This window comes from Salvelinus fontinalis, chromosome 14 (genome assembly GCF_029448725.1).
Source record: "Salvelinus fontinalis isolate EN_2023a chromosome 14, ASM2944872v1, whole genome shotgun sequence".
Lineage (NCBI taxonomy): Eukaryota > Metazoa > Chordata > Actinopteri > Salmoniformes > Salmonidae > Salvelinus > Salvelinus fontinalis.
Genome location: NC_074678.1, coordinates 43,503,059 through 43,530,855, shown reverse-complemented (window position 1 = coordinate 43,530,855; position 27,797 = coordinate 43,503,059). Strand labels below are relative to the sequence as shown.

The window sequence follows — 27,797 nt, the reverse complement described above, 5'->3', positions numbered from 1 at the left end:
TTAAGCATTGACATGGACTCAGAACCTCAAATTGCGTTGTTTCTCTATTAACAACTATTTTAAAACCAGGGAAAATGAAACTGAGAACATAACGTGGGAAAAAAACAGATTTGTGTCAAGGACAGTTTCATAAACTGCGTTATTCCCCCTGAAGCAGGTCCTGGCACCATTATATCTAGGCTGGCTACTTTCGGCAATGCATGGCAGTGGCAAGCTATTTACGTCACTGCATGCGACTCAACACCAAGAAAGGCTTTAGGTTCACAGACGTGTTCAGTTCAGATTTCGAACACATCGCAACACAACCGTTTTTAACGCTGCTCGTCTTATTAACTAACGCAACATTACGTCATTTCCATGCGCCTCTGCCTGCAGACAACGAAGGACAGAGCATGGGATATTTCAGTAGAATACTTCTTCTTACTCAGTTGCTAACCTTACATCATATTTGGGGTAAGATAAACTTGGCAGTTACCAGTTGCACATGTTTTATTGGTATTTGTAATTTTGCCGTTGGGGGCGCGTGTAATGTTTCCTCGGTTTGTGTAAAGAGATGCACAATATTTTCATCGCCTGATTCGCAGCTGTTTTATGACGTGTAGCTCACATTTCTTACATATCTGCACTTGATAGCGCATGTTATGAAAATACTTACTTTAAAATGTCTATTGACTTACTACTGCACCTTTGGGACTACCCCAAATCGAAGTAAGTAATTCAAAGTTTCTGTAGACTCTTTTCACATCTCTCTTGCTGTAGAGTGGGTATAGCCAAAGCTCTCGAAAAACCTTCTCTATGATGGGTTTTCAGCAGTTAGCTTCGCCCAAGGCTGTCGCCGTGTGAACTACAATAAAAAAAACTCTTAAGGATCGGCCCCTTTTCCCCCAATTTTCTTCTAAAATGACATATCCAAATCTAACTGCCTGTAGCAAGGATATGCATTTTCTTGGTACCATTTGAAAGGAAACACTCAGACGTTTGTGAAAATGTGAAAGGAATGTAGGAGAATATAGCACATTAGATCTGGTAAAAGATAATACAAAGAAAAAAACTACCGTTTTTTAAATATTTTTGTGTACCATCATCTTTGAAATGCAAGATAAAGTCCATAATGTATTATTCCAGGCCAGGTGCAATTTAGATATTGGCTACTAGATGACAGCAGTGTATGTGAAAAGTTTTAGTCGGATCCAATGAACCATTGCATTTCTGTTCAAAATGTTGTGTCAATGTAACAGTATAACTTTAGTCCGTCCCCTCGCCCCGACCCGGGCGCGAACCAGGGACCCTCTGCACACAAGTCACCCACGAAGCATCGTTACCCATCGCTCCACAAAAGCCGCGGCCCTTGCAGAGCAAGGGAAACCACTACTTCAAGGTCTCAGAGCAAGTGACGTCACCAATTGAAAGGCTATTAGCGCGCACCACCGCTAACTAGATAGCCATTTCACATCCGTTACATCAAGACCGCCCAAATGTGCCTTATGTTTATTAATAAATGTTCATGTTCAAAACTGTGCACTCTCCTCATACAAAAGCATGGTATTCTTTCACTGTAATAGCTACTGTAATTTGGACAGTGCGGTTAGATTAACAAGAATTGAAGCTTTCTGCCAATATCAGATATGTCAATGTCCTGGGAAATGTTCTTGTTACTTACAACCTCATGCTAATCACATTAGCCTACGTTAGTTCAACTGTCCCGCAGAGGATCCACCAGTCCTGAAGATTTTTTTATTTAAAAAAAATTTTTTTTTTAGGGGTGGATCAGCTTAATATTGCGGAAAGAATGTTGCTTCCAATGTAATTGTCTGCATCATTTCCAATCCCCCATATTTTTTGGGGTAAATATATATATCCATACACGTATGCATACATATACACATATACATACCTATATAGACATACATACTTTTTTAAAGAGTATACCTTTATTATTATTCCCCGCAAACCCTACCACCGATCCCCCAATTGGAGTAAACTGATAAACATTTCTGTTTTTACCTTCAATTTATACATCTTATACACATTTTACAGACACAGTCTACTTTATAATAGTTCTCTCTTGTTTGTTCTTAGTCCTTCCTATATTTCTGTTGTCCATCCAGTTTGATTTCCACTTGTAACTGTGCTATTTCACAAAAGCTCCGCACCTATACACATTTCACAGATCCCGTATGCCCTACATTGTTTATCTTGTTATTAGTCCCACCCTTCAGCTCCACTCAACCCTTCCCATCTATCTTCCAACATCATCCATTTCGGATTTTTATTTGCCATATATTTTTCAACTGTGCTGTGATGCTTCACAAAAGATTTGAATCTTCCTATTCTCATAGCTTCCACGGATTGTAAATTAAAAATAAACATTTTTGCTAAAATAATTATTATATTATTGATTGATTGACTATGACTTTTCAAATCCCCCAGTATTGCTATCTGTAGCGTTAGTTCTACGCAAATGTTGCAATTCTTCAACCATTCCTGGACCTGTGACCAAAAACGAGCTACATACGGACAATACCAAAATAAATGATCTAATGACTCTGCCTCCTCACAGCAGAATCTGCAGAGCTGGGAAGATTGTATCCCCCATATATATAACATTCTATTAGTTGCAAGAATTTTGTACAATAATTTAAATTAAAAAATTCTAAGTTTTGAATCCGGCGTTGTTTTGCGTATCAATTCATAAACCATGTGCCATGGAATGGGTACATCGAAAATCTCTTCCCAACTATTTTGCAATTTATATGGCACAGCTGTCAGTTTTTTGGTCCTTAAATTAAATTGGTATATGTTTTTATTTATCACACTTTTCTTTAACCATTTATGTTCTTTAATATAGAGCCGACATACAAGTTCCTTACTTTTTTCCCCTTCTATTTGCCTCTTCCAATTTTGTGGTAATGCTGCAATTAATTGGTTGTAATTTTGGGTAGAGCAGACATTTCCATATGTCTGTGTTAGCTGCATGTGTGACATTACTCCACCAGTCCTATTTATGATATCATTCACAAAAATTATACCTTTTTTAAACATTTCTTCGATATATACAGTTTTTTTTATCAATTACTATATTTGAATTTAACCACAATATTTGTTGTACTATTTGTTCTGTCCTTTCAGGTGGATTAAACTGAAATTGCAACCAACTTTCTAAGGCTTGTTTAAAAAATAAAGATATTTTGGAGATTATTTCCTTTTCAAACAACCGAAAGTGAGCAGGTGTAATCTGAATAAAGGGAAAAAGGCCCTTCTTGAACATAGGATGAGACATTCGTACCAATCTACTAGAGAACCAGTTTGGATTTAAGTATAACTTTTGTATGACTGATGCCTTTAGTGAGAGGTCTAATGCTTTAATATTTAATAATTTCTGCCCTCCGAATTCATATTCGTTATATATATAGGCCCTTTTAATTTTATCTGGCTTGCCGTTCCAAATAAAATTGAATATTTTTTGTTCATATAATTTAAAAAGCAGGTCACTAGGTGTAGGCAAAACCATAAGCAAATAGGTAAACTGTGATATGATTAAAGAGTTAATCAGGGTGATTTTCCCACAAATAGACAGGTATTTTCCTTTCCATGGTAGCAAGATCTTATCTATTTTTGCTAACTTTCTATAAAAATTTATTGGAGTCAGATCATTTCTTTCTTTTGGGATTTGTATACCGAGTATGTCCACATCTCCGTCAGACCATTTAATTGGTAAACTACATGGCAATGTAAAATGTGTGTTTTTTAGTGATCCAATACGTAATATCGTACATTTATCATAATTTGGTTTTAATCCAGAGAGGATAGCAAATGTATCTAGATCCTCTAAGAGGCCGTGGAGAGACTCTAGTTGTGGTTTTAAAAGAACATGAATCATCAGCGTACAATGACACCTTCGTTTTTAGGCCCTGGATTTCTAATCCCTTAACATTAATGTTTGATCTAATTTTAACAGCTAACATTTCGATGGCAATAATAAATAGATAAGCCGATAGTGAACAACCTTGTTTTACTCCTCTAGATAGTTTAAAACTTTCTGAGATGTAGCCATTATTTACTATTTTACACCTAGGGTTACTATACATAATTTTAACCCATTTTATAAGAGATTCCCCAAAATTGAAATATTCTAGGCATTTATATATAAACTCCAGTCGTACTTTATCAAAAGCCTTTTCAAAATCAGCTATGAAAACCAGGCCTGGTGTCCCCGATATTTCATAGTGTTCTATTGTTTCCAGCCTTATATTATCTCCAATGTATCGTCCATGTAAAAAACCTGTCTGATTAGGATGAATAATATCTGACAAAACTTTTTTTATTCTATGCGCCAAGCATTTTGCTAGGATTTTTGCATCACAACACTGAAGTGTAAGAGGTCTCCATTTTTTTAAATGGACTGGATCTTTATATATACCACTTGGGTCCTGTTTCAGTAATAATGATATCACACCTTCTTGTTGCGTGTCTGATAATCTATCATTTATATAGGAGTGGTTAAAACAAGCTAATAATGGTCCTTTGAGTATATCAATTTTTTTTTATATACTTCCACTGGTATGCCATCCAGTCCTGGAGTTTTCCCATCCTTAAAGGCCCCAATTGCATCAAGTAGTTCCTCCTCTGTAATTAGGCCTTCACATGAGTCTTTATGTACAGATGTTAAGTTTACATTATTATTAGGAAAAAAATCCATACAATTAGTTTCAGTTAGTGGAGATGGAGGAGTCTGAAACGAAAACATATTCTTAAAGTACTTTACTTCCTCTTTCAAAATATCATTTGGTGAATCATGCGTGACTCCATCATTTGTAACAAGTTTTAATATGGTTTTTTTTGGTAGCATTTCTATATTGAAGATTGAAAAAGAATTTGGTGCATTTTTCCCCATATTCCATCCAGTTCGCTTTATTTTTATAATATATTACACTGGATCTTTCTTGAATAAGTTCCTCCATTTCTTTTTGTTTTTCCTCTAACTTATTCTGTGCCTCTATGGTACCGTTTTTATTGTTATCTAACTGTACTGTTAGTCCTTCAATTTCCTTTGTTAATATGGACTCTTTTGATCTAAATTGCTTTTGTTTTATAGATGAGTACTGAATTGCATGGCCTCTAAAGGCACACTTAAAAGTGTCCCATACAATATGGGGATCTGCTGTACCTATGTTATGTCTAAAAAAGTCAGTTATAAATTCTTCTGTCCTAGTTCTAAACAATTTATCATCTAGTAGGCTTTGATTAAATTTCCAATATCCTCGCCCACGTGGAAATTCTGTAAGAGTAATATATATGCCAATTATGTGATGGTCCGACCGCATTCTGTCCCCTATCAAACACTTTTTAACTTTTGGTGCCAGAGAAAATGATATAAGAAAGTAGTCAAGGTGACTACCTTGATTAAACCTCCGCCATGTATATCTCACTAGGTCAGGGTATTTAAGTCTCCATATATCCACTAATTCCAATATATCCATGACATTCCTGATTTCCTTAAGTGCCCGAGGGTGATAGTTTGTAGTGTGATTTCCTTTCCGGTCCATAGAGGTATTTAAGACCGTATTAAAATCTCCCACTATAATAATAGAGTCTAGTGCTGCTTGTAGAGTTGATACATTCTTATATATATTGTCAAAGAAGCTTGGATCATCATTATTTGGACCATATAGGTTAATAAGCCATATATGTTTATTGTCCAATAACATATTTAAAATAATCCATCTACCTTGAGGATCTGTTTGGACAAGTTGCACATTTGGATCAAAGTTATTGTTAATTAAAACCAGCACCCCTTTTGAATTTCTTTGCCCATGAGAGAAATATATTTCGCCCCCCCAGTTCTTTTTCCACAAAACTTCATCTAAAACTGTCGAATGGGTTTCCTGTAAACAATAGATATTATAATCCTTCTCTTTTAGCCAGGTAAATACTGATCGTCTTTTCTTATTATCTGCAAAGCCATTACAATTGTAACTGGCTATACTTATTTCACCACTTACCATAATGAGACACACCTTTCAATTATTTTTATCAAAATATATGTTTGTAAACGTCCTATTAAAAGTAACATAATGATTGAGTGTCTATATAGTTATACCATGACATTTGCATCTCCACTAAGCAAACCTCCAATTGGTCCCCACTATTCCACCCGCCAAAAGCCCCCATCTCGAGTTGGGTTGTCATCCCAATGCCCGGCAGACCACCCCCGACCCCCCGCATCCCACAGCCCCGGACCGACTGGGATCCATCCTTCGAAAAGAGCACACAGCGCCATCCACCGAACCGAAGCAGATCCATTGCCAAATGCATTTCCATCGCCCTCACCTCGATTTTTATTACATATTGCTGTGGATCATCCTCTATAGTCCCTAACATCTTTCACTTCTTCCTTCGCAACAGTTGTGGGATACACACATACACCCACACACATTCAGCCCTTACCCCCACACAACCATAAACTCACCCTCTCAACAATTGCTGAAGAAGTTTTAATTTTAAGACACTGTTTTAACGTTTAGAAAGGTCAATAATCATCGCATGCGAAACTGGTTTCAAAACATGTCCCGTGTCTTTGATGTCAGCGAGGAATAATATTTCAAATAAAAAAGCTATACTTAATGTAGCAGATTTGCACAGATCCATAATGCAGTGTGTACCTCCAGTCTGCGAACTACACTTCCTCCCCAGTGACGCTTAAATACAGGGGTTCGGAGCACGCTAATTAGCACAGGTGGTCAGCTGCACAGCTGTTTTCCCTAAACAAGCACTGTAATATGGCCATGTGGGAACACTAATCCTAACCCTACAAAGGTGTGTAGTAATTTAACATTTACTTATTATTTTTTATTATTTATTGCTGATATTAAAGATCTGGCCTTTATGTTTCCAAAACCGTATCGCAAGCGATGCATGTTAACATTTAGAGCAAGCGTCGGGAAAGAAGTCTCCGGAAAGAAGATACCGTAATCAATAATCGCTAAAGGTAGTTTATAAGAAAATTCCAAATGCATCTCTCCATTTGTAGGCATTATAGGGAACACCCTGCCGACCTGTGAACAGTCCCAGTTCAAGTGCAGGAACGGGAGGTGCATCCCCAGCCTCTGGGTGTGTGACAGAGACTGTGAGGATGGCAGTGATGAACTCCGCTGCAGTGAGTGACAGTGGAGGGGGTTTTCCCAGGTCAAAGTCCAGTGGATCGTAGAGAGGCTGAATTCCCCAGTACAGAGGGATGTACCTGTACTAACTTGAGAGTATCCAGTAGCAGGGATGTCAGAGTCCAAAGTCTTTGAGTTAGCTGATTTTCATACTTGGCCATATCAGTTGTGAAATTGGATCTGTTTGAGCATACTGTACGTATGTACATCCGTGTTATCATTGTGTACTCTGGGTTGTGTTCACTAGACACCAAATATAAGAAAACTATCAAACGGGGAGAGACTGCTTGAACTTGTCCAATAAGAAATGCTGTTTTTGCTACAGTGCACTATGCATATGATCCAGATCACATGTACATAACATTTATTGATATAAGGGATTAATTGCATATAACAATTGTCATTTGTGAAAAGAGAATTTCATTTCGGCTGTGTTTCAGGGGAGCAGACCTGCCCAGGTTTACTGTGTAAAGATGGAGGCTGCGTTGCCCAGAGTGCTCTCTGTGACGGCACTCCGGACTGCCGTGACGGCTCTGACGAGTTAGAAGACACCTGTGGTAAGAGCTATGGGAAAGATGATACCTGCCATGTGTGTTGGGCTCAAGTAACACATGGAACAAATTGCTCTGAACGTCAGTGTGTGAAGTGCACATTTCTTTATCCAGACGATTTCCTCACAGCCTCTTTCATAATCTTAAACACAATGGGCCACATTCACTAAGCCTTTGCACGAATGCAAACTTTGCTTAAAGTGGCAATCAGCAGTTGAAACAATAACAAAGTTAACTCCCCACCCGTTTCTGTAAAATGTTGAGGGATAGGGCTGGAGAAATGTAACCACTTTCAAATTCTATGGATGCAAGCACTGACCATCCAGGATTTAAAATATAGTGTTTTAACCATGTTTTGAGGCTATGTAGGGTTTGTTTACATTTACTTTGTTTACAAACATTGGAGTGAAACTAGCTTATATTTTGGGGTACGACAGTTGAACAAAGCTCAGGAGGCATTTAAGTTATATTTTTCATTAACCAATGGGTACATTTCTTTAATTCAGAAGTCCAACAATGGATGAAGCAACTGCAGATTTCCCCTTTAAATTCCAGAGGGATTAAAGCATAACAGTAACCAGCAAATCCAGGTTTACAGAATAAAAAGACCTAAACAGCAATAAGTAAAGCTGAGCTGTGTTAGTACACCAATGACCGAATGTGTAAGGGCAGTGTACAATATGTATGTGGTTGTACGAGACGTGTAGAATATGTATGACACGGGTAACGTACAATGTATGCCTTATGTTATTGATTGTGTAATGTACAGTCTTTTTTTCTTAGACAATTTCCCCCTTTAGGACATTTTTAAGGTTCATTCTATCCTAGTTTTCTATAATAATAGGTTATAATAATAATAGGTGCAAACTTTGCATTTAAAAGCTTAGGAATTATACCCCTTTATTCAACGTACGTGACCACTAATTCCTCTCTATGGGCTCTCATCTTTCCAAGTTTTGCGCAAATGTAAGAAGGATGAGTTTGCCTGCAGCAGTAGCCGATGTGTATCCCTCCGCTTCCGCTGTGATGGCACTGACGACTGTGGCGACGGCAGTGACGAAGCCTCCTGTCAGAACTGTACAGCCGACTTCTTCCTCTGTGAGAGGACAGGGAGCTGCGTTGCCAGGGCCAAGCTGTGCGACGGACGGCCCGATTGCCCTGACGGGCAGGACGAGGGCGCTAACGCATGTCCCTCCGGCCAGCACCCTGCCCCTCACACCTGCTCAATCTCTGAGTTCAGTTGTGGGGACGGCCAGTGTATTCCTTACTCCTGGAGATGTGACCACTCGCCTGACTGTGCTGACGCGAGGGATGAGGATGACTGTGGTGAGATATAACTTTTGTCGCTTTTTAACATTGCATCTAGATCTTTAAGCAGAAAATGGAAGAATATGGACTGAAACGCAGACCACTTAGACTTGTCTAATTTGAACACAACCATGCACTGCTGCTCTCATCTTTATAGACCAGCAGATGGCAAAATAACTTAACTTCTCAAGTTGTAGCCTACTTTAGGGCCCTATAAACTCTGTGATGCAGACAGAATCCAAACAGAATTCAACAATATTGAAAAATGTATTGGCCCTAAAAATGTAATGCTATTGATATTCTATAACTAGAATATCAATGTTCCGGACACAGACTAATAAGTCTAGCACTCGACTGAAAAGCACTTTCAATTTTCTACTGAGCATGCTTTTTCGTCCAGGAGTAGGCTTAATATTGCTCCAAGAAACTGGCAAAACATTCTGGAATTTTATATAATATATTTTGGATCTGTGCACTAAAACTAGCTTTGTCTCACATCCTGTAATAATTGCCTGATAGCCTATATAGTGTCACATTGTTTGGATAGGTAATGTCCCTTATCACAATGATATCTTTGTGTCTATGCTTCTGTTTTGTTTGGCATGGTACATGGTGCACCATGTTTGGCTAAAATATTGACATTTAAAGGCAGACAGTATTGGTTGACCAATTTGAATGATGCAGGCACATTACTTAAGAAATGACAATGGGCAAATGTTCTCCAACTTGTTTGCGACTATGCTACAGAATGATTATTCAATGTTCCATTGAACTGTTTTGGTCCTGTATTCACTCTTCCCTGTCACTGACCCTGTATCTCTCTCTGTGTAGATCAGAATGAGTGTCTGGTGAACAATGGTGGCTGTTCTCACCTGTGTGTGGACCAGCCGATGGGCTTCCTCTGTGACTGCCCTGCTGGTATGAGGCTGTTGCATGACTCCCAGTGTGAGGGTGAGTGGCCTCTTTGAGAGACATTGATAGGGCCCAGATTTGTATGGACCATGTAATGCTAGACCAACAGTCGGTCCCAGGTCATGTGGTCAGGAAAACTAATAGCCCAAGTCTTTGGTCACACCAGCACACTACAATGAATCTGTGATAATTGGTTGATTTGATGACTCAAAGTAAACTTCTGGTAGATTCCAATTCAGAGTATGTGACAGAACACAAATGAAACACAATGAAAGTGAATGTTTTCCAGTCTGAAATATCCTCTTGAAATAATGAAGAAATACCCTTTTTTTCTCAGAAATTGACATGTGTCTCGACTCTGACGTCTGCAATCAGCTATGTGTACATGTCAACGGGACATTCTCCTGCGACTGCCATGAGGGCTACCTGATGAGCCCAAGGACAGGGGAGTGTAAGGCTAAAGGTGAGGGCAAATTCTACTGAATGAGTGAGCTGCAAAATACAGCAAGTTACTGATAGCATATGTTTGCTCACAGTGTTTGGAATTTTGTTCACACTGATATGATTGACGTGACTACTTTATGTCCTGAGATAGTAGGGCAGATTTAATTTTTTACAAAATGGCACTGTTTTTGTTGTAAAATGTATTGTAAGAATATGAATAACAGAGTACACCCACACATACACACGCACAATGGTATGCTTTTTTTCACCAGGATTTAGTTACATTTAGATGTTCTAATATTTTCCTGTCACAATGTAAGCCAGCGCAATTCTTTATCAACCCACCTGCCCAAGGTGGGGAAATTTGCACCACTTGACAGCTGGCTTTACGTAACAGGATTTTCTATGAATGTCAATGATTTACTTCAAGTATCTCAACACAAACCTGACCTTCTAAATGTGTGCGGGATAGAGGCTTGAACAAGGAGTGTTTTGAGGGAACAGCATTTATTTTTGTGATCATCAGAGTAATTAATTAATGATAGAGCTTTCTGTTGCTCTAATCTAGTGAATAGGAAGAATAATTACATATTTACAGCCAGTATTCAAATCCAAATGTATTCATGGGAAGGTTGCACCTTCGTCACTCGGCCGCATCCCGCCATTGTTATGAACGTTCTAAAGACGTCTCAGCTGTAGTGACTCCCGAAAGTCGAGCCGTGCCCAGTCATAACGGGGGCTGCTGATTGCTTTGTGTAAATTACACTTACAGTGTCTTGGTAATCCGATGATGTTGCTAAAGTAGGCAGATCATTTGTAGGAAGCAACTTTGTCATCATCATTATGACGTCGTCAAATTTACTTTAGACAGATGGCAATGTTGCCATCCCTACTGCCCAATGTGTGGAATTTGCACCACTTCACAGCTTATTTACTGGACATTATATGAATGTCGATGCCTTACAAGTATCTCAACACATACCTGACCTTCTGAATGTGTTCGGGACAGAGGGCTTGAGCAAACGGCTTTTTTGCTGTTGTGATCATCAGAGTAATTAATGATGGAGCTTTTCATTGCTCTAGTGCAGTGGTTCCCAAACGTTTTATAGTCCCGTACCCCTTCAAACATTCAACCTCCAGCTGCTTACCCCATCTAGCACCAGGGTCGGCGCACTCTCAAATGTTGTTTTTTGCCTTCATTGTAAGCCTGCCACACACATACTATACGATACATGTATTAAACATAAGAATGAGTGTGAAGTTTTGTCACAACCCGGCTCGTGGGAAGTGACAAAGAGCTCTTATGGACCAGGGCACAAATAATTTTAGGGAGGGACCTATCTGAATTTGTCCAATATAAATATTGTTGCTAAACATTCTGTTTGGGCTAATGATTACACCCCTCTTTCTCTTCGCTAATGATGGCAGTGTGCGTTCATTCTTCAGTCTGTTGTGTGTAGAGTATCCTAACCTAGGCCTTGCATTATTGAAGGTGTGACATTGGAAATTCAAATTTTCAATTTGTCCTATCCCTACCGTATATGGGTACAAGTGTAAAGGGTTATTAATTAAGCTAATAAACAAAAGTGATATTGGAAAGAGCAGGATACGTTTTTTCGTTTGATGTGCATATCTGTTTACTTTCATCACTATTGCCCATTCCGTCATTGTGCTTGTTGATGTATTATTGTTAGTCCTGAGTGTCTGGGACTGATTTGAATGTACTCGCAGGAGATGTGGCTCAGCTGGTGTTGAGTAGTTCTGAGGGGGTGCGCCGGGTCAACACTGCCGGTATGGAGTACAGGGAGATGGCTGCTCACTTACTGGGACCAGGGCCTATGGCTGCCCTGACTGCAAACCGCACTGTCTACTGGGCAAGGCCAGGACAAGGCTCCATCTACAGGTACACATCTCAGAGTTAAACACTTTCTGAATCTGGCCCTTGTTAATATTAATATGAATGTTGACCACAGTTCTTTTGCTCTGTGAAATGGTACTAGATGTTAGTTCCCATATATTTGATCTGTCCTGCGTGCCCTTTAGGATCTCCATGGATGGGAAGCCCCTGGAGCCTGTCCTGCTGTTGAAAGGCCATGGTGCTGTCCTGGGTCTGGCTGTGGACTGGATCCATGAGCTTCTCTACTGGACCAACGCTGATACTCACTCCATCGATGTGGCCCGTCTGGACGTCTCTGCACAACGCCTCCTGATAGGAGGGCTGGCCACGCCCACTGGAGTGGCTGTGGAACCCTTGTTGGGGTAGGCTGGATTGGAAGTTCTCAATATTAGTCGTGGAGACCTATTGTATGCACCCAGGTCATTGTGCTTTAAAAACAAATCAACTACATAATAAAATTCTAAATATTAGATATATATTTGTTTTTACTATGAAGAAATATATATTTTTTAAATGTATTCTCAATTTCAATAAGGATTTTCTATCTTAAACATGGCCTCCTATTAAAAAAATTATAATAAAAAATGAAATCTATCAGTTCACTGTACCCAAAATATAAATTAGTAGACCTTTGTAATTTGCGCTCAGTCTCAAGCTTGCACAGAGTTTCGTAGGGTTTAGATAAACACTCATTTAGATGGTTCAAAGTCTGTCTTGAGGAGAGGAGAGATGTGGATGTCAAAGCCAGATCCAATGTAGTCATGGAGAGCTGTTTCCCCAGGTTCTTGTTCTGGGCAGAAGGTGGCAGCTCCCCCAGGATTGAGCGTGCTGGCCTGGATGGAGAAGGCAGGCTGCCACTAATCACCTCAGCCATATGGAACCCAGTCGCCATCTCTCTGGGTATGTTTGGTTGTTCTTCTATACGTGTGTATTACACCAAACTGGTTTTATATTTCTTGAAGTGTAAGTGTTTGGCTTACTAGTTGGCCAAATGTAGTTTAATTTGGGATTTACAAAGACTCAAGGTTATTTTCGTAACCCAGGTTATCTGTAATTATGAGTGAGATATCTCACAGTGGGATTCACCAGAATCTATCGAAGCTTGAAGAACCAATCACACACATCTGTCGGAGACAGACAAGTCCAGTGGCAAATGAGGTGAGCTCCTCCCCTGATAAGGAGCCACTCGCCCGCCCTCTGGTCATTCTCGAGCATGCCTCTTATTCCTTGCTCTCTTGCAAGCAGGGGATATCTCACTCATAATATCAGAGAACCTGGGTTAGGAAATTATGAGCTCCGTAAATCCATTAGGGACGGAAAAAGACAATACAGACTCAAAATTTAATTGATGTTTGACAACTGACTCGCGACGCAGGTGGCAAGGACTACAGACTATCACAGACTACAAATGCAAATCCAGCATCACATTTGCATATCACTGGGACTGTGCTCCCACTCTAGCAGAAATATGTTGTCATTTATTCCCGCATTTACACGTACGTCGACACGTTCACGCGTTCAACAACGCATCTGAACGTCATCGTATGTGTGAACGAACATGTCATCTGACATGTGAACGCATAAGAAAAAAACGTGTTGCCATTGACAGTCCATGCTAATTCAAGACTGTTCCATAGGCACTCAGTTACGCGTTAGGTGACTTGGTGAGAGTCTACGTATCAGTAGCTACGTTAAGGTCAATTTAGTCCCCTTTTCACTAGGGCTGTGAATTACCAGGGACCTCACGATACGATATTATTACGATACTTAAGTACCGATATAATGTGTATTGCGATTCTCACAATTCTATATGGATTGCGATTCAATACTGTTATTTTATTGTGATTCCATTGTCCAAACATATTTCTCACCATATGTCTGCTACAGAGGGACAAGAGAGCCATGAGAAAACGAGTTTTGATCAGTCATGGAAATAAGTGCTGAAAACAAATTGGCTCCCTATTTAAAAAGATGGAAAATAAGCTATTAAGGAAAAATACTGGTGTTTTAGTGCAGGTACAGCCAACTTGTGCAAAAATAATATTGTGATATTGTCAAAACGATAGGATACGATAGATTTGGATTATAAATTGTGCCTTCCTGCATTATACTAAAATGTTTATTCTATTCTACTGAGCCATTTACTTTATTTTCGTATTCTTATCTTTTCTTATTTCTTATTGTTGTTGCATTGTTGAGAAGGAACCTGCAAATAAGTATTTAATTGGATGGTGTAACTCTGATGGATTAACCACTTTGGGCTGTAGGGGCAGTATTGAGTAGCCTGGATAAAAGGTGCCCATTTCAAACGGCCTCGTACTCAATTCTTGCTCGTACAATATGCATATTATTATTACTTTTGAATAGAAAACACTCTAGTTTCTAAAACCGTTTGAATTATATCTGTGAGTAAAACAGAACTCTTTTTGCAGCAAACTTCCTGACAGGAAGTGGAAAATCTGAAATCGATGCTCTGTTCTAGGGCCTGCCTATAAATGTCCTTGATATTTATTAGTATACATGCACTTCATACGTCTTCCACTAGATGTCGACAGGCAGTGAGAGAAGAAATGGAGTGTATAACATGATCTGAGGTCGAATAAAAGCTCTTGGCATGACGTGACCCCAATTTCCTGTTTTCTGGAACGCACGAGAAGTGACCTGGTATTGCCTTCTGTAAAGCTGTCGTTATAGACGACTAATATCTCCGGCTTTGATTTTATTTGATACATGTGACAATATCATCGTAAAGTATGTTTTTTCAATATAGTTTTATTAGATTATTGAAATTTTTTCGGGACGTTAGGCGTGTTGCTTTGTCTGCGTATGTTCAGGAAGGAGAGCTTCGCACCACTTTGCTAGCTTTCTGTGCTAATTGACTGGAGAAGAGGACATTCTAAATCCAAACAACAATTGTTCTGGACAAAGGACCCCTTGTACAACATTCTGATGGAAGATCATCAAAAGTAGGACCCATTTTATGATGTTATTGTATATATCTGTCGTACATGTGTACTAGTAGTTTGCGGCCAGGTTTTGGGCGCGCTCTCGCCATAACGTAAACTGCATATCGTAATGAAGTTATTTTTAGAATTCTAACACGGCGATTGCATTAAGAACTAGTGTATCTATCATTTCCTATACAACATGTATTTTTTTGTAATGTTTATGAATAGTTATTTGGTCAGAATATGTGAGTGTCAGAAAAATATCCGGACGTTGTGGGAAAAAGATGCTACATTAGCACAATGGATAACCACTGATTTCAGCTCTAAATATGCACATTTTCGAACAAAACATAAGTGTATGTATAACCTGATGTTATAGGACTGTCATCTGATGAAGCTTATCAAGGTTAGTGAAAAATTATATAACTTTTGCTGGTTTGTTACGATCGCTAACTTTTGCTGCTGGGGAATGGCTTGTGTTTCTGGCTATTGTGGTAAGCTAATATAATGCTATATTGTGTTTTCGCTGTAAAACACTTAAGAAATGGGAAAAAATATTGGCTGGAATCACAAGATGCCTGTCTTTCATTTGCTGTACACCATGTATTTTTCAGAAATGTTTTATGATGAGTATTTAGGTATTTGACGTTGCTGTCTGTAATTACTCTGGCTGCTTCGGTGCTATTTCTGACGGTAGCTGTGATGGTAGCTGCAATGTAAAACTGATTTATAGCTCAAATATGCAAATTTTTCGAACAAAACATAGATTTATTGAATAACATGTTATAAGACTGTCATCTGATGAAGTTGTTTCTTGGTTAGTTTGGTTGGTTCTTGGTTAGTTAGGTTGGTTTTGTGCATGCTACCTGTGCTGTGAAAAATGTCTGTCCTTTTTTGTATTTGGTGGTGAGCTAACATAAATATACGTGGTGTTTTCGCTGTAAAACATTTTAAAAATCGGACATGTTGGCTGGATTCACAAGATGTTTATCTTTCAAATGCTGTATTGGACTTGTTAATGTGTGAAAGTTAAATATTTCAAAAAAATATATTGTTCAAAATATTGCCCTGTCCAAAAAGGTCCAGCAAAAACCATAAAACCTTGAATACAGAGCATTGGTAAGGAATGATTTGTTTTTGGTCACTACTTGTTTCCATACAGTGAGTGTGTAGAAGGGGCCCTGGCACTCTGGATAGTCTCTGACTCTGAGAGGCAGGCCTGTTGCATCCAGATTTAACCTCTCACGAGCCGGGCCCTGTGTCAGGGTGAGGGTGGAAAATCCCTGTTCATTTGGGTCAGAAGATCTCTGCATAACGGCAATTGCCAAAGCTCGTCGTAAAGCAGGGGGATGATCTCCGCTAACCAGAGCTTCCATGGCCATCGAGGGGCTACCAAGATGTAGGGATGAGCCGTGTGTAGTGAGAGTAGGTGTGTTCTTCTTCACAGAATAAGGCTGTGTAAGCGCAGAGAGCAAGGGCCACCCTTGGGCTTGATGTATGCTATCACAGTCGTATTGTCCGTCCGGGCAATTCTGAAGTGTCAGTCACCACCTTCATCGTTCACACTACCCTTAGGGGAGTGCCATGAACGAAGATCAAGGGGTTCTTCCGGTGACGCAGAGCCGAGAGACATGTTGAGGTCACCCTTATCTTTCGATTGAGGTGAGGTCGTATACAAAGACGTTGGGCAGACACCCAACGTTGGAGGTCTCTCAGTAGTTTAAGGGATACTACTGACCCCAGCAGTAGCACTACTGACCCCAGCACTCAGAGACAGGCTTGAATAAGCTAAGTAGCCAATAGGCAGAGGGTAGCATAATTTGATTGATTCTCTGTAATAATGGTATGGGAATAATAATGCATTTTTATATTGTAAAGTGGTTTCTTGCATCAAACAACACAACAACCTTTTCCATGTCAAGCCCTGCATGTTTTTTTCAAAAGTCTCATGGAATGTATGCCTACATTGAACACCACACATTGGCTGCTACTGTAGGCTGAATGATAGAACAGCTATTTCCATGTTAAAATGTTATAGGATGCATTTTCTCCATTGTTTTTGATGGTAGGCCACTCTGGTAGGTCTACATTAGGATCAAATAGTTTTAACTTTCGCTACTGTGGCTAACTCAAAGCGGGTACAGCCTCAGTTTTGCACAGAATTTTCACAACATTCAAGTTTGCACTCAGCAAACCTAAAATGTTCTCAGTCCTGAAAAATGTTTGAGTTGCATTGCTCGTGGGCTAGGAGCTTAGCTAGGTAGCACAATGCTAGCCAGTGGAAGCTAGCCACGTCTCCGTAGCTAGCCGTGTGACACTAGCCACAACAGAAGACAAAGGGTAGAAAAAGTGTGAAAAACTTTCCTTTCGGTCTATTACCCGAAACACAGAGGAGGAGAGCTCTAAATCCTCTGCTCGGCCGCGTAACCTAAGTGGCAAACCTGTAAACCCTTAAGCAGGAAACAGGAATCACGTCTTGCTGAGGAGACCTTGTGTCCTTATGAGGGTAGAGGCTCGACCTTTCTGTCTCCCGACAGATGTCTGATTGGTTCTTTGAGCTTCTAGAGATTCTGGTGAATCCCGCTGTGAGATATCGAAACGAGTAATTGAAAGAGAACTGTTTTTGATTACAAAACAGTGATGTAATTGATAAGATAGTACCACTAAAAAGTCAGAGTTGAATAGTGTGTGTTTTTCCTACAGACATGCCTCGACGACTCCTGTACTGGGTTGACTCAGGGATGCGCACCATCTCGAGGGTCGGGTTCGACGGGCAGCATCGCAAGACCGTGGTGGAGTCCAATGGATACCTGGACAGGCCCTTCGGATTGGCAGTGTTTGAGGTACGGACATCCAAATGACACTAAGGCCTTATTCTGTAGACCTTCCCCTGTTTCCTTTCCTTTAGTCTTTGAAGACTGAAGTGGGGGGAAATGGTACAAATGTGGCTTACACCTCAAGGGCATACTGCAATAGAGCATGTTTCTGGTTTAGAATCCAGCCCTGTAAAGTTACAAACACAAAAGTTTGATAGAAGCTACTGTTCCATACACTCTGCTGTGGCCTGTTCCCTCACTTCTCTCTTCTATGTGTTTACTACAGCTAACAGGACACATGTATATTGCTGAGAAGCACAGTGGCAGCCTCTTTAGTCATTCTGCCCAATATCGGCTCGGCTTGGTGCCCAAAGTACAATGTTTGGGATGCAAATCCTAGTGTAATTTAATCATTGTGACCTGACTGATATTGCATTGTTGAGTGTGTGCCAGACCTATTGTCTTGGACAGGGTCACCAAGCTTCACCCAGTATATGCTCCCACGTGGCACAGGGGTCTAAGGGGCTGCATCTCAGTGTTAGAGGCATCACTACATTCCCTGGTTCAAATCCAGGCTGTATCACATCTGGCCGGGATTGAGAGTCCCATAGGGCGCCGCACAATTGGCCCAGCGTCATCCGGGTTGGCCGTCATTGTAAATAAGAATTTGTTCTTAACTGACTAGTTAAACATGCAATATGCAAAACACTTAAAAAATATATACAATGGTTGGTATTCAAATCCTAGTTTATGTCATTGAACTAATATTGCATTGTTGATTCTCTGGAACAAGTTCACTAAGTCTTCACAGAAGACTGAAAGTGGGGGGAAATGGTACACCTTACATACTCGCCATTATTATAAAATGGCATCAAGAGCAGATGGTTTCTGGTTTGGATTCCAGCCCTCATTAATTATTCCATTGTTTCATACACTCTATAGTGTGGTATTCTGGATGTCGCCATATGTTCACTACTCTCTCACGTCTCTCAGGGACATGTATACTGGAGTGAACAGGACACCCACTCCATCTGTAGTGCTGACAAGCACAATGGCAGTCTCTTTAGAGTCATCCTGCCCAATATCGCTTCCCCAGGCGGCTTGGTTCTCATTCACCCGGTTCTTCAACCAAAAGGTATGCATCTGTCAGACCATCGAGTCAACTTTGATAATTGTGCTCAAGACACAAAGGTTTGGATTCAACCTTAGTTTGTGTAAATTAGTCTATGTTATCTGACTGATGTTATCTTACTGATGTTCCCAGGCCCTGCTATGTGTGGAAATAACGGCGAAGTTTGTCTATATGAGTGTGTGCCAGACCTTTTCTCTGGAACAAGCTCTCCCAGCTTCACCTGCATTCCTCCAAAAGGGGGTAGCGGTGATGATGATGGTGAGTATGTGAAAGTGGAATGAATTGTGGTTATTACACAGTAGGGATTCATATTTTCTGGAAAATCTAAAAATATTTATTCCCGGGAAAATTGCAAGCCCTTCCCAGGCATCCCGAGATTCCCTTTCAAACTGGAAATGCTATTAAAAAGCATATAATACCAGTGAAAAAAATCTGATATAATTATACCACTGTAAATTTAGAAATATACACAGGAATCAAACTGTTTTCTTGTTGTATTTGTTGCAATGTCACCACGCTATTTCATTGATGTAGCCTAGTTTTAAGGGCTCCCGAGTAGCACAGCGGGCTAAGGCACTGCATCTCAGTGGTTGAGACATCACTACAGACACCCTAGTTTGATTCCAGGCTATATCACAACCGACTGTGATTGGGAGTCCCACAGGGTGGGGCACATTTGGCCCAGCATCGTCCGGGTTTGGCCGGTGTAGGCCGTCATTGTAAATAAGAATTTGTTCTTAACTGACTTGCCTAGTTAAATAACGTTTTTTAAATTACATTTTTTATAAATGAAGGTCTGGAGCACTGTTCAGCCGAGGTCCCTTTGCTCTTCCATTGCGCCTGGCTATCAGGGGAATTTGGGATGGTTGTGGCTGATTTTACTTTATGATAACCCTGTTATTGTGTTGATTTTACTAGAGGGTACGTAGTGTAAACACTAAACACTAACACTAGTGTAAACACTGCACTAAACAAACCGATAAGCAAATATGGTCTCTAGCGGAGATTTAGCACCATGAGATTCAGCACCATGGATAGTGCCGTTGTTGATCAATTCCCTGTGAGTCAAACATTTTGGCCAAGGGATCTGTGGAATAACTTTAAAGTGTGTAATACAATACAACACAATGTCATATTATCCATCTACAATTTATGTTGTTAACCCTGGGAAAAATGGGCCTGGGAGGTTCACAGGGATATTGGTATCCACAGTACTTCAATAATTATAAATTTTTCGACTCAATACTTCTTGTATTCCTCAAAAATATATATATCACAGGAGGTTGGAGGCACCTCGTGGTTATGGCTGGAGCGGAATGAGTGGAATGGTATCAAACACCATTCAATTTTATCCGTTCCAGCCATTATTATGAGCCGTCTTTCCCTCAACAGCCTTATTCTAAAATGGATTAAATTGTTTTTTTCCCCCTCATCAATCTATACACAATACCCCATAATGACAAAGCAAAAACAGGTTTTTAGAAAGGTTTACAAATGTATTAAAAATTCTAAACAGAAATATCGCATTTACATAAGTATTCAGACCCTTTACTTAGTACTTTGTTGAAGCACCTTTAGCAGCGATTACAGCCTCGAGTCTTCTTGGGTACAACGCTACATGCTTTGCACACCTATATTTGGGGAGTTTCTCCCATTCTTCTCTGCAGATCCTCTCAAGCCCTGTCAGGTTGGATGGGGAGCGTCGCTGCTCAGCTATTTTCAGGTCTCCAGAGATGTTTGATCGGGTTCAAATCCGAGCTCTAGCTGGGTACTCAAAGACATTTAAAGACTTGTCCCGAAGCCACTCCTGCTTTGTCTTGGCTGTGTGCTTAGGGTTGTTGTCCTGTTGGAAGGTGAGCCTTCACCCCAGTCTTGAGTGCTCTGGAGCTGGTTTTCATCAAGGATCTCTCTGTACTTTGCTCTGTTAGTTTTTCCTTCGATCCTGACTAGTCTCCCAGTGAAAAACATCTCCACAGCATGATGCTGCCACCACCATGCTTCACCATAGGGATGGTGCCAGGTTTCCTCCAGACGTGACAATCTTGGTTTCATCAGACCAGAGAATCTTGTTTCTCATGGTCTTGAGAGTCTTTAGGTGCCTTTTGGCAAACCCAAAGCGAGGCTTCCATCTGGCCACTCTACCATAAAGGCCTGATTGGTGGAGTGCTGCTGAGATGGTTGTCCTTCTGGAACGTTCTCCCATCTCTACAGAGGAACTCTGGAGCTCTTTCAGAGTGACCATTGGGCTCTTGGTCACCTTCCTGACCAAGTCTCTTCTCCCTTGATTGCTCAGTTTTGCTGGGCGGCCAGCTCTAGGAAGAGTCTTGGTGGTTCCAAACTTCTTCCATTTAAGAATGAAAAAAGGCAACTTTGTTCTTGGGGACCTTCAATGCTGCAGAAATGTTTTGGTATCCTTCCCCAGATCTGTGCCTCGACACAATCCTGTGTCAGCGCTCTAGGGACAATTCCTTCGATCTCATGGCTTGTTTTTTTTTCTCAACTGTGGGACCTTATATAAACAGGTGTGTGCCTTTTCTAAATAATGTCCAATCAATTGAATTTACCACTGGTAGACTCCAATCAAGTTGTAGAAACATCTCAAGGATTATCAATTGAAACAGGATGCACCTGAACTCAATTTCGAGTCTCATAGCAAATGGTCTGAATACTTATGTAAAAAACCTGTTTTCGCTTTGTCATCGTGGGGTATTGTGTGTAGATGGATTAAATAAAACATTTCCCTCAATTTTAGAATAAGGCTGTAACGTAAAATAAAAATAAAAAAAAAATAAAAAAGTCAAGGGGTCTGAATACATTCCGAATGCACTGTATATTTTTTCAAATGCACTGTAATGTAAGCTTTAAAAGTGCAAAGATTTCTCTCCGCCTCATGGCAACATGTGTATAATTGCAGGATATTGACTTTAAAGCTGCAACAACGAAAACATTTCTCTGCCCCATGACAAAATGAATTGCAGGAAATTAGCTTGCATACTGCAAAATGGCAAGAGATGGGCCTTTAAAATGTTATTTCCCAGAGCACAAGACTTGGTTTGTCCGGCCATGCACTGCTGAAGTCAACTCCTTATATGTTTTTTATTTTTTTATCTCACTCAACTTGTGTTCTGATTTATAGGGGTTCCCTGATGAATTTGCGCTCGAACACCACAAGCACAGAGCCTCACCGTCGTGTGATTCACAAAAATTAAATGATGACAAATACTTTACTCAGTTGGTCACTCCCATAAAATTCTATGGTCAGACCACCTAAGGCCAACTTTGAGTGTTTGATATCCCAGGCGTATATGCGCTGTGTGCAATAGCCTGGGGACGAAGATAAAAGATGGTCAACAATGCAAGTTATACGCCATGAAAATGACATTTTCTAATGGGGACTTGACTTTGTGTTTAGTAGCATAAATAGGTGGGCTGGTAGTGTTGTAATCGCTGGTCTAATGTGAAAGTGAAGTCAGATAGTTGAAATGTGTTTTTGCATAGAAATGGTATATTATTGTTCCCTAGATCCTGTCTTTTTGGGAGGAATTAGGAAGGAGCTTTGTCTGGAGATCTTAAGCTCCCGGTTTACTGGTGTTAAATCCCTATTGAAAAATAGGGATAGGGTTGTAGAGACTCAAAGGACCATGAATATAATAACAAACCTTAGGTGCTGGCTTAAGGCCAGTAGCAACCACTACAAAATGTCCGGTCAGAACAAGGGTGAGGCGGATGTCCAGGTTAAGGGGAGTTTAATGGAAGAAGATGCACACATCACACACATCTGACCACTGATGGTTCAGATAAATGAGAATAATTTCCAGTGATAACTGACATGTGGTCGTTTAGATGCACGCACAATTAAACATCAGACATACAGGGATTCTGTCCACAGTAGGAAAGTTCAGCAGGAGGGAAAACTGTGAAAGTGCTCATCAGGATGGGGAAAGCACATTTCTGACCACACAGCATGCTGGGGTCATAGACTAACTGAAACTGAAGTCCCGGGAATCAAAGCCACTGATAGGCTGAACGAGATGTGGTAAGTATTTGGCGTAACCTTGACCAATAAGACACTAACAAAAGTGTGGGTCCTCTGAATGGGAGACTAAGCTGTCCGACTAGAACTAACCAGACGGGATGGCTAGAATCAGCTGACTGAAGCTGGCCATATCAACACCTAATACGTAGTTAACCTTTACGATAATAACATGTCACATTTCCACCTGCAAAGGTCCGTTACGAAAGAGTAGAAAAGAAGGGAAAAAATGCAAAGTAGCTTTTTAGCACAACTGATGCGGCCAGTTGTGTGTACAACTTCATGTATTACGATTGGCTCTCGTACGCGAGGTTAGCAACAATAGCAAAAACATGAACGATACAAAAGCTATTCTCATCCTTAAACTGATGTCCCATAACCTTTGAAAATTGCAGTTGGTGAAACATTTTCCATTTGTTATTCTTTGTGATTACTTGATTGCGGAATTGTTTTCATTTTTTTTTATAGATACAGTCGTTTCTCACACTCTTCCAGGCCCAGCGCTGTCTGATACAACCTATGCTGGAATCCTTTCGCTCATAGGTAGGTTTGTAGTATATTTAGCAATGAATCCATTACATTTAGATCCCTTATGGTCTATTTATATCATGTCATCTATGGAACTGTACTGGAGAGATGATATTGCTCAGATGTAAAGAAAGACTCAAATGATGACCATTTGATGTAAATATGGGTATAAGTGTCAGTACTTACGGTTTATAGAAATAGCAGCTTATGGTTTATATGCAAAAAAACGGTAACACTTTATTTTAAGGTACACATAATAGCCACTAATTTGTAGTTTATACGTGTCTATATAAGTAGCCATTAAGGCCTTTATTATGTCTTATTAGTCCTATAAGGTGTGCCCCTTTCTGTCCAATGTGGTCCTTTCTGGACAATATTTCTGCAAGGTAACACTTTAGTATAGGGAACACATCATAAAGCACTATGCCTTAGTTAGTTCCACATTGAGACAGCATACTAAGAGTCTGTTTTTTGTTTAACTTGCTCTTAAAGGTCCAGTGCAACCATTTTTTTATCTCAAGATCAAGTCATTTCTGGATAACAATTAAGTACCTTACTGTGATTGATTTAAGTTAAAATGATCAGAAAGGGGAATCCTGAGGGGCGCAGCGTTCTAAGGCAATGCATTGCAGTGCTTGAGGCGTCACTACAGACCCGGGTTTGATCGCAGCCAGCTGCGACCAAGAGACCCATGAGACTGCGCACAACTGGCCCAGCGTCGGCCGGGTTATGCCACCAGGCAGGCCAAACCTCCATCCCACCAAAACAGGCACAACTTTCAGGCCATCTTTTCAAACAGCTCTTACATTAAAAGGGCGTTATCATAATTTGACAGTAGTATTCCAAACTCCATGTGGAAATGTATATAAAACACAGACAAATCACGTTTTTCACTGCACTGGGCCTTTAAATACTGTGTCTTTTATTACGACTAACAATTAGGTTTTTTAGGGATTGGCCTTTTAACACGACTTTGAATAAGAATACACTTAATTAAGGCCTAATATATGGCTAATATGACTTATTACCTTAATTATATACATGCTTAGAAACTATAAAGTATGTGTACCTTTAAAATAAAGTGCAAAACTAACCAGTCTATATTTTCTGCCCAGTTGTCCTGAGTGTGCTATTGGCGGGGATGGTGTTGTGGTGGTGGAGGGAGGAGTTCAGGCCCTCCAGGACACTCAACCTCCAAGACTTCTCTCTGAAGGAGTCCCAGGACCCCCTCATCCAGGCACCAGCCAGGGGCATGGAGGTTTGTCCTGTCAAGGTAAGCCCTGCCAATGAACAGGACGAGTCCGTGGGATTCCAGGTTAAACGGATAATAGATCTCAATAAGAATGAAAGATAAATGAATTCCTTTATAAAGTTGGATTTCCTTTAATAAATAAAGGATTATTTAATTTAATGTAATGTAATTGACTATGTTTATATGGAAACTAATAATTTTATATTAACTGATTATGCCAGTATGCCAGTTATGGCATTAGTCATGTAAACACTTTTATCTTAATCGGTGTAAGCATACGGCGATTAAAACACCTGGTTTTCTGAGCAATCTTTCAAATGATTAGGACATGTAAAAGCCTTAATCAGAGTTAAAGCAGTGTATTTGATCTGCGCATGTGCAAGCACGAGCAGCATGAGCTTCCTTCTTTTGCGCGAGTGAAGTGAGTTCGGAAAAACTGAAAGTATGCATCTTAGAAAGAGTTTTCACATACAAACGTTATATGTCCGAATTAGGAATCAAATATGCTTCACAAAAATAACATGGTCTGTGTGGTGGAACGTTTATTTTGATAGGCCATTTTCTGCATTTATCAAAGTCCCATCAGGTAGCCTGATTTTCAGACTTGTCCATGTAAACAGGATTATTAGGGAAATCGTTCTTCTTGCAAAGCATGTAAACTTTTAAATCAAACTATTATATGAATCAGACTATTCACAATAATGATATTATTGTGTGCATGTATCCGTACTCATTGACTCCATGGACCCTGGTGTCTCATAACCGTGCCTCACCTGACAGACTGCCCTCTGTTAAAATGCTTAAGTGGTGAATGTGATCTCTGCTTATTAAACTGCCATCTTCTCCTCAGGACACTTTGCTTAAGCTGGACTTGGACCATTAGTGAGTGTTTTAAGTCACTTGTGTAAGAGACACAGCTGTCCAGCTGTGCTCCCACCCCTCCCGGTCCCAGCAGTCCCTGGAGCCTGGAGTCTCATCAGGTTATCTGGCAAAAGGGAGTGAGAAGAAGAGAGCAGGCATCTTACAGCACTTCCCCATGATGACCAGTGGTCCTCCCAGGGCCTAATTCAACCTCAATGTTGACGTTTGAGTTGTGGCCCATTTTTAAAGCCTGGATCAAGTCCACCTCAGTTTCAGTGAAGGCTAAAAATGTACTTAACAATTGACTTGAGAATTACTTGAGCAACTTGAACAAGATTTTCTGTGAGGATTTTTCCAAGTCATTGCGTTTTCTAACTTGATGAGTTTAATTGGAATTGACCCCAGCCTTGGGGATTCTGAAGCATAGCAGTGATTAGCTACAGATGTCCAGCATATGTGAGATACTGTACCCCTCATGGATACACTTGAATTGTGACAAGATCTGAATGTCTTTTTGCAATCGGTTGACTAGTCTGTATGTTCAAACTAATCCCCATATTTCGTCGGGTCATGGACTCTACAAGGTGTCAAAAGCATTCCACAGTGATGCTGGCCCATGTTGACCCCAATGCTTCCCACAGTTGTGGCAAGTTGGCTGGATATCATTTGGGTGATGGACAATTCTTGATACACACTGGAAACTGTTGAGTGTGAAAAACTCAGCAGCGTTGCAGTTCTTGACACTCAAATCGGCGCGCCTTGCACCTACTACCATACCCAGTTCAAAGGGACTTGAGTATTTTGTCTTGCCCTTTCATCCTCTGAATGGCACACATACACAATCCATGTCAAGACTTGAAAATGATTCTTTAACCTGTCTCCTCCCGTTCATCTACACGGATTGAAGTAGATTTAACAAGTGACATAAATAAGGGATCAGTCTATGGCATGGAAAGAGCAGGTGTTACCAATGTTTTGTACACTCAGTGTATATGTTTATATACAGTGCATTCAGAAAGTATTCAGACCCCTTGACTTTCTCCATTTTGTTACGTTACAGCCTTTTTCTAAAATTGATTAAATAGTTTTTTCCCCATCAATCTACACACAATACCCCATAATGACAAAGCAAAAACAGGTTTTTAGATATTTTTGCAAATGTATATTTTTAAAAAAACAACTGAAATATCATATTTACATAAATATTCAGACCCTTTACTCAGTATCATCTCAAGGATGATCAATGGAAACAGGATGCACTTGAGCTCGAGTCTCATAGCAAAAGGTCTGAATACTTATGTAAATAAGTAATTTCAGTTATTTATTTTTTAATACATTTGCACCAAAAAAATGTTTTTAAACCTGGGTTATTGTGTGTAGATTGATGTGGATTTTTTTTTCTTTGATCAATTTTAGAATAAGGCTGTAACGTAACAAAATGTGGTAAAAGTCAAGGGGTCTGAATACTTTCCGAATGCACAGTACATAATTGATTCACACACGTAAATAATCACTCTCCATTTGATACAGTATTATGCAAACCTATGAACCAGCCTAACAATTTGTGGAGTGTAGAATGTCTTGTTCATTACATAATATGAGCATATTTCAAGAGACATGGGTTTTACTTTCTGCTCCTAGTTACATGCACTCTACTCTTATCTGGTGTTCTGGGATCAACTGTAGTTGAGATGTGTCTAAGGTGGATGTCTAAGGTGGCTCTGACGTTGAAGTAGAGCACTCACTCAACGCTGTAATCGAGTCAATCACACTGGTCTGCCTTGTTTAGATCAGTTGCTATGTCTTCATTGACAAACAATGTTATGCCTTTTTGTTTGATTATTGTAAATTATTGCTGTCCTTTCAAATAGTTTATTATTAGGCTTTTTGTTATTTGAGGTGTCAGGCAAAACTTGTCATTGCCACAATAAAAAGTACAGTATGTCTGAAATCTA

At 40.0% G+C, this 27,797-nt stretch overlaps 1 protein-coding gene across 2 annotated transcripts; it reads left to right on the top strand.

Moving 5' to 3' along the window:
* Positions 1–189: 189 nt before the first annotated feature.
* Positions 190–27,797, top strand: LOC129810919 (low-density lipoprotein receptor-related protein 8-like). Of its 2 annotated transcripts, none has more exons than XM_055861914.1 (14): positions 190–453; positions 7,601–7,717; positions 8,666–9,037; positions 9,851–9,970; positions 10,269–10,394; positions 12,107–12,278; positions 12,419–12,634; positions 13,054–13,172; positions 17,924–18,063; positions 19,030–19,171; positions 19,301–19,426; positions 23,697–23,744; positions 24,845–25,002; positions 25,832–27,797. In XM_055861914.1, the coding sequence occupies exons 1-14, from the start codon at positions 201–203 to the stop codon at positions 25,862–25,864; spliced, it is 2,142 nt and encodes a 713-aa protein (XP_055717889.1). In that variant the 5' UTR covers positions 190–200; the 3' UTR covers positions 25,865–27,797. The 2 variants fall into 2 exon arrangements, with proteins under 2 accessions (XP_055717889.1, XP_055717888.1); XM_055861913.1 differs by having other exon boundaries at positions 194–453; positions 23,670–23,744.

Excerpts from the sequence above, each read along its gene's own strand:
- LOC129810919 (XM_055861913.1), top strand. The coding sequence starts at position 201 with ATGGCAGTGGCAAGCTATTTACGTCACTGCATGCGACTCAACACCAAG. Across the intron at positions 10,395-12,106 it reads AGGGGAGTGTAAGGCTAAAG|GAGATGTGGCTCAGCTGGTG; the intron begins GTGAGGGCAAAT and ends ATGTACTCGCAG. Across the intron at positions 12,279-12,418 it reads GGACAAGGCTCCATCTACAG|GATCTCCATGGATGGGAAGC; the intron begins GTACACATCTCA and ends CGTGCCCTTTAG.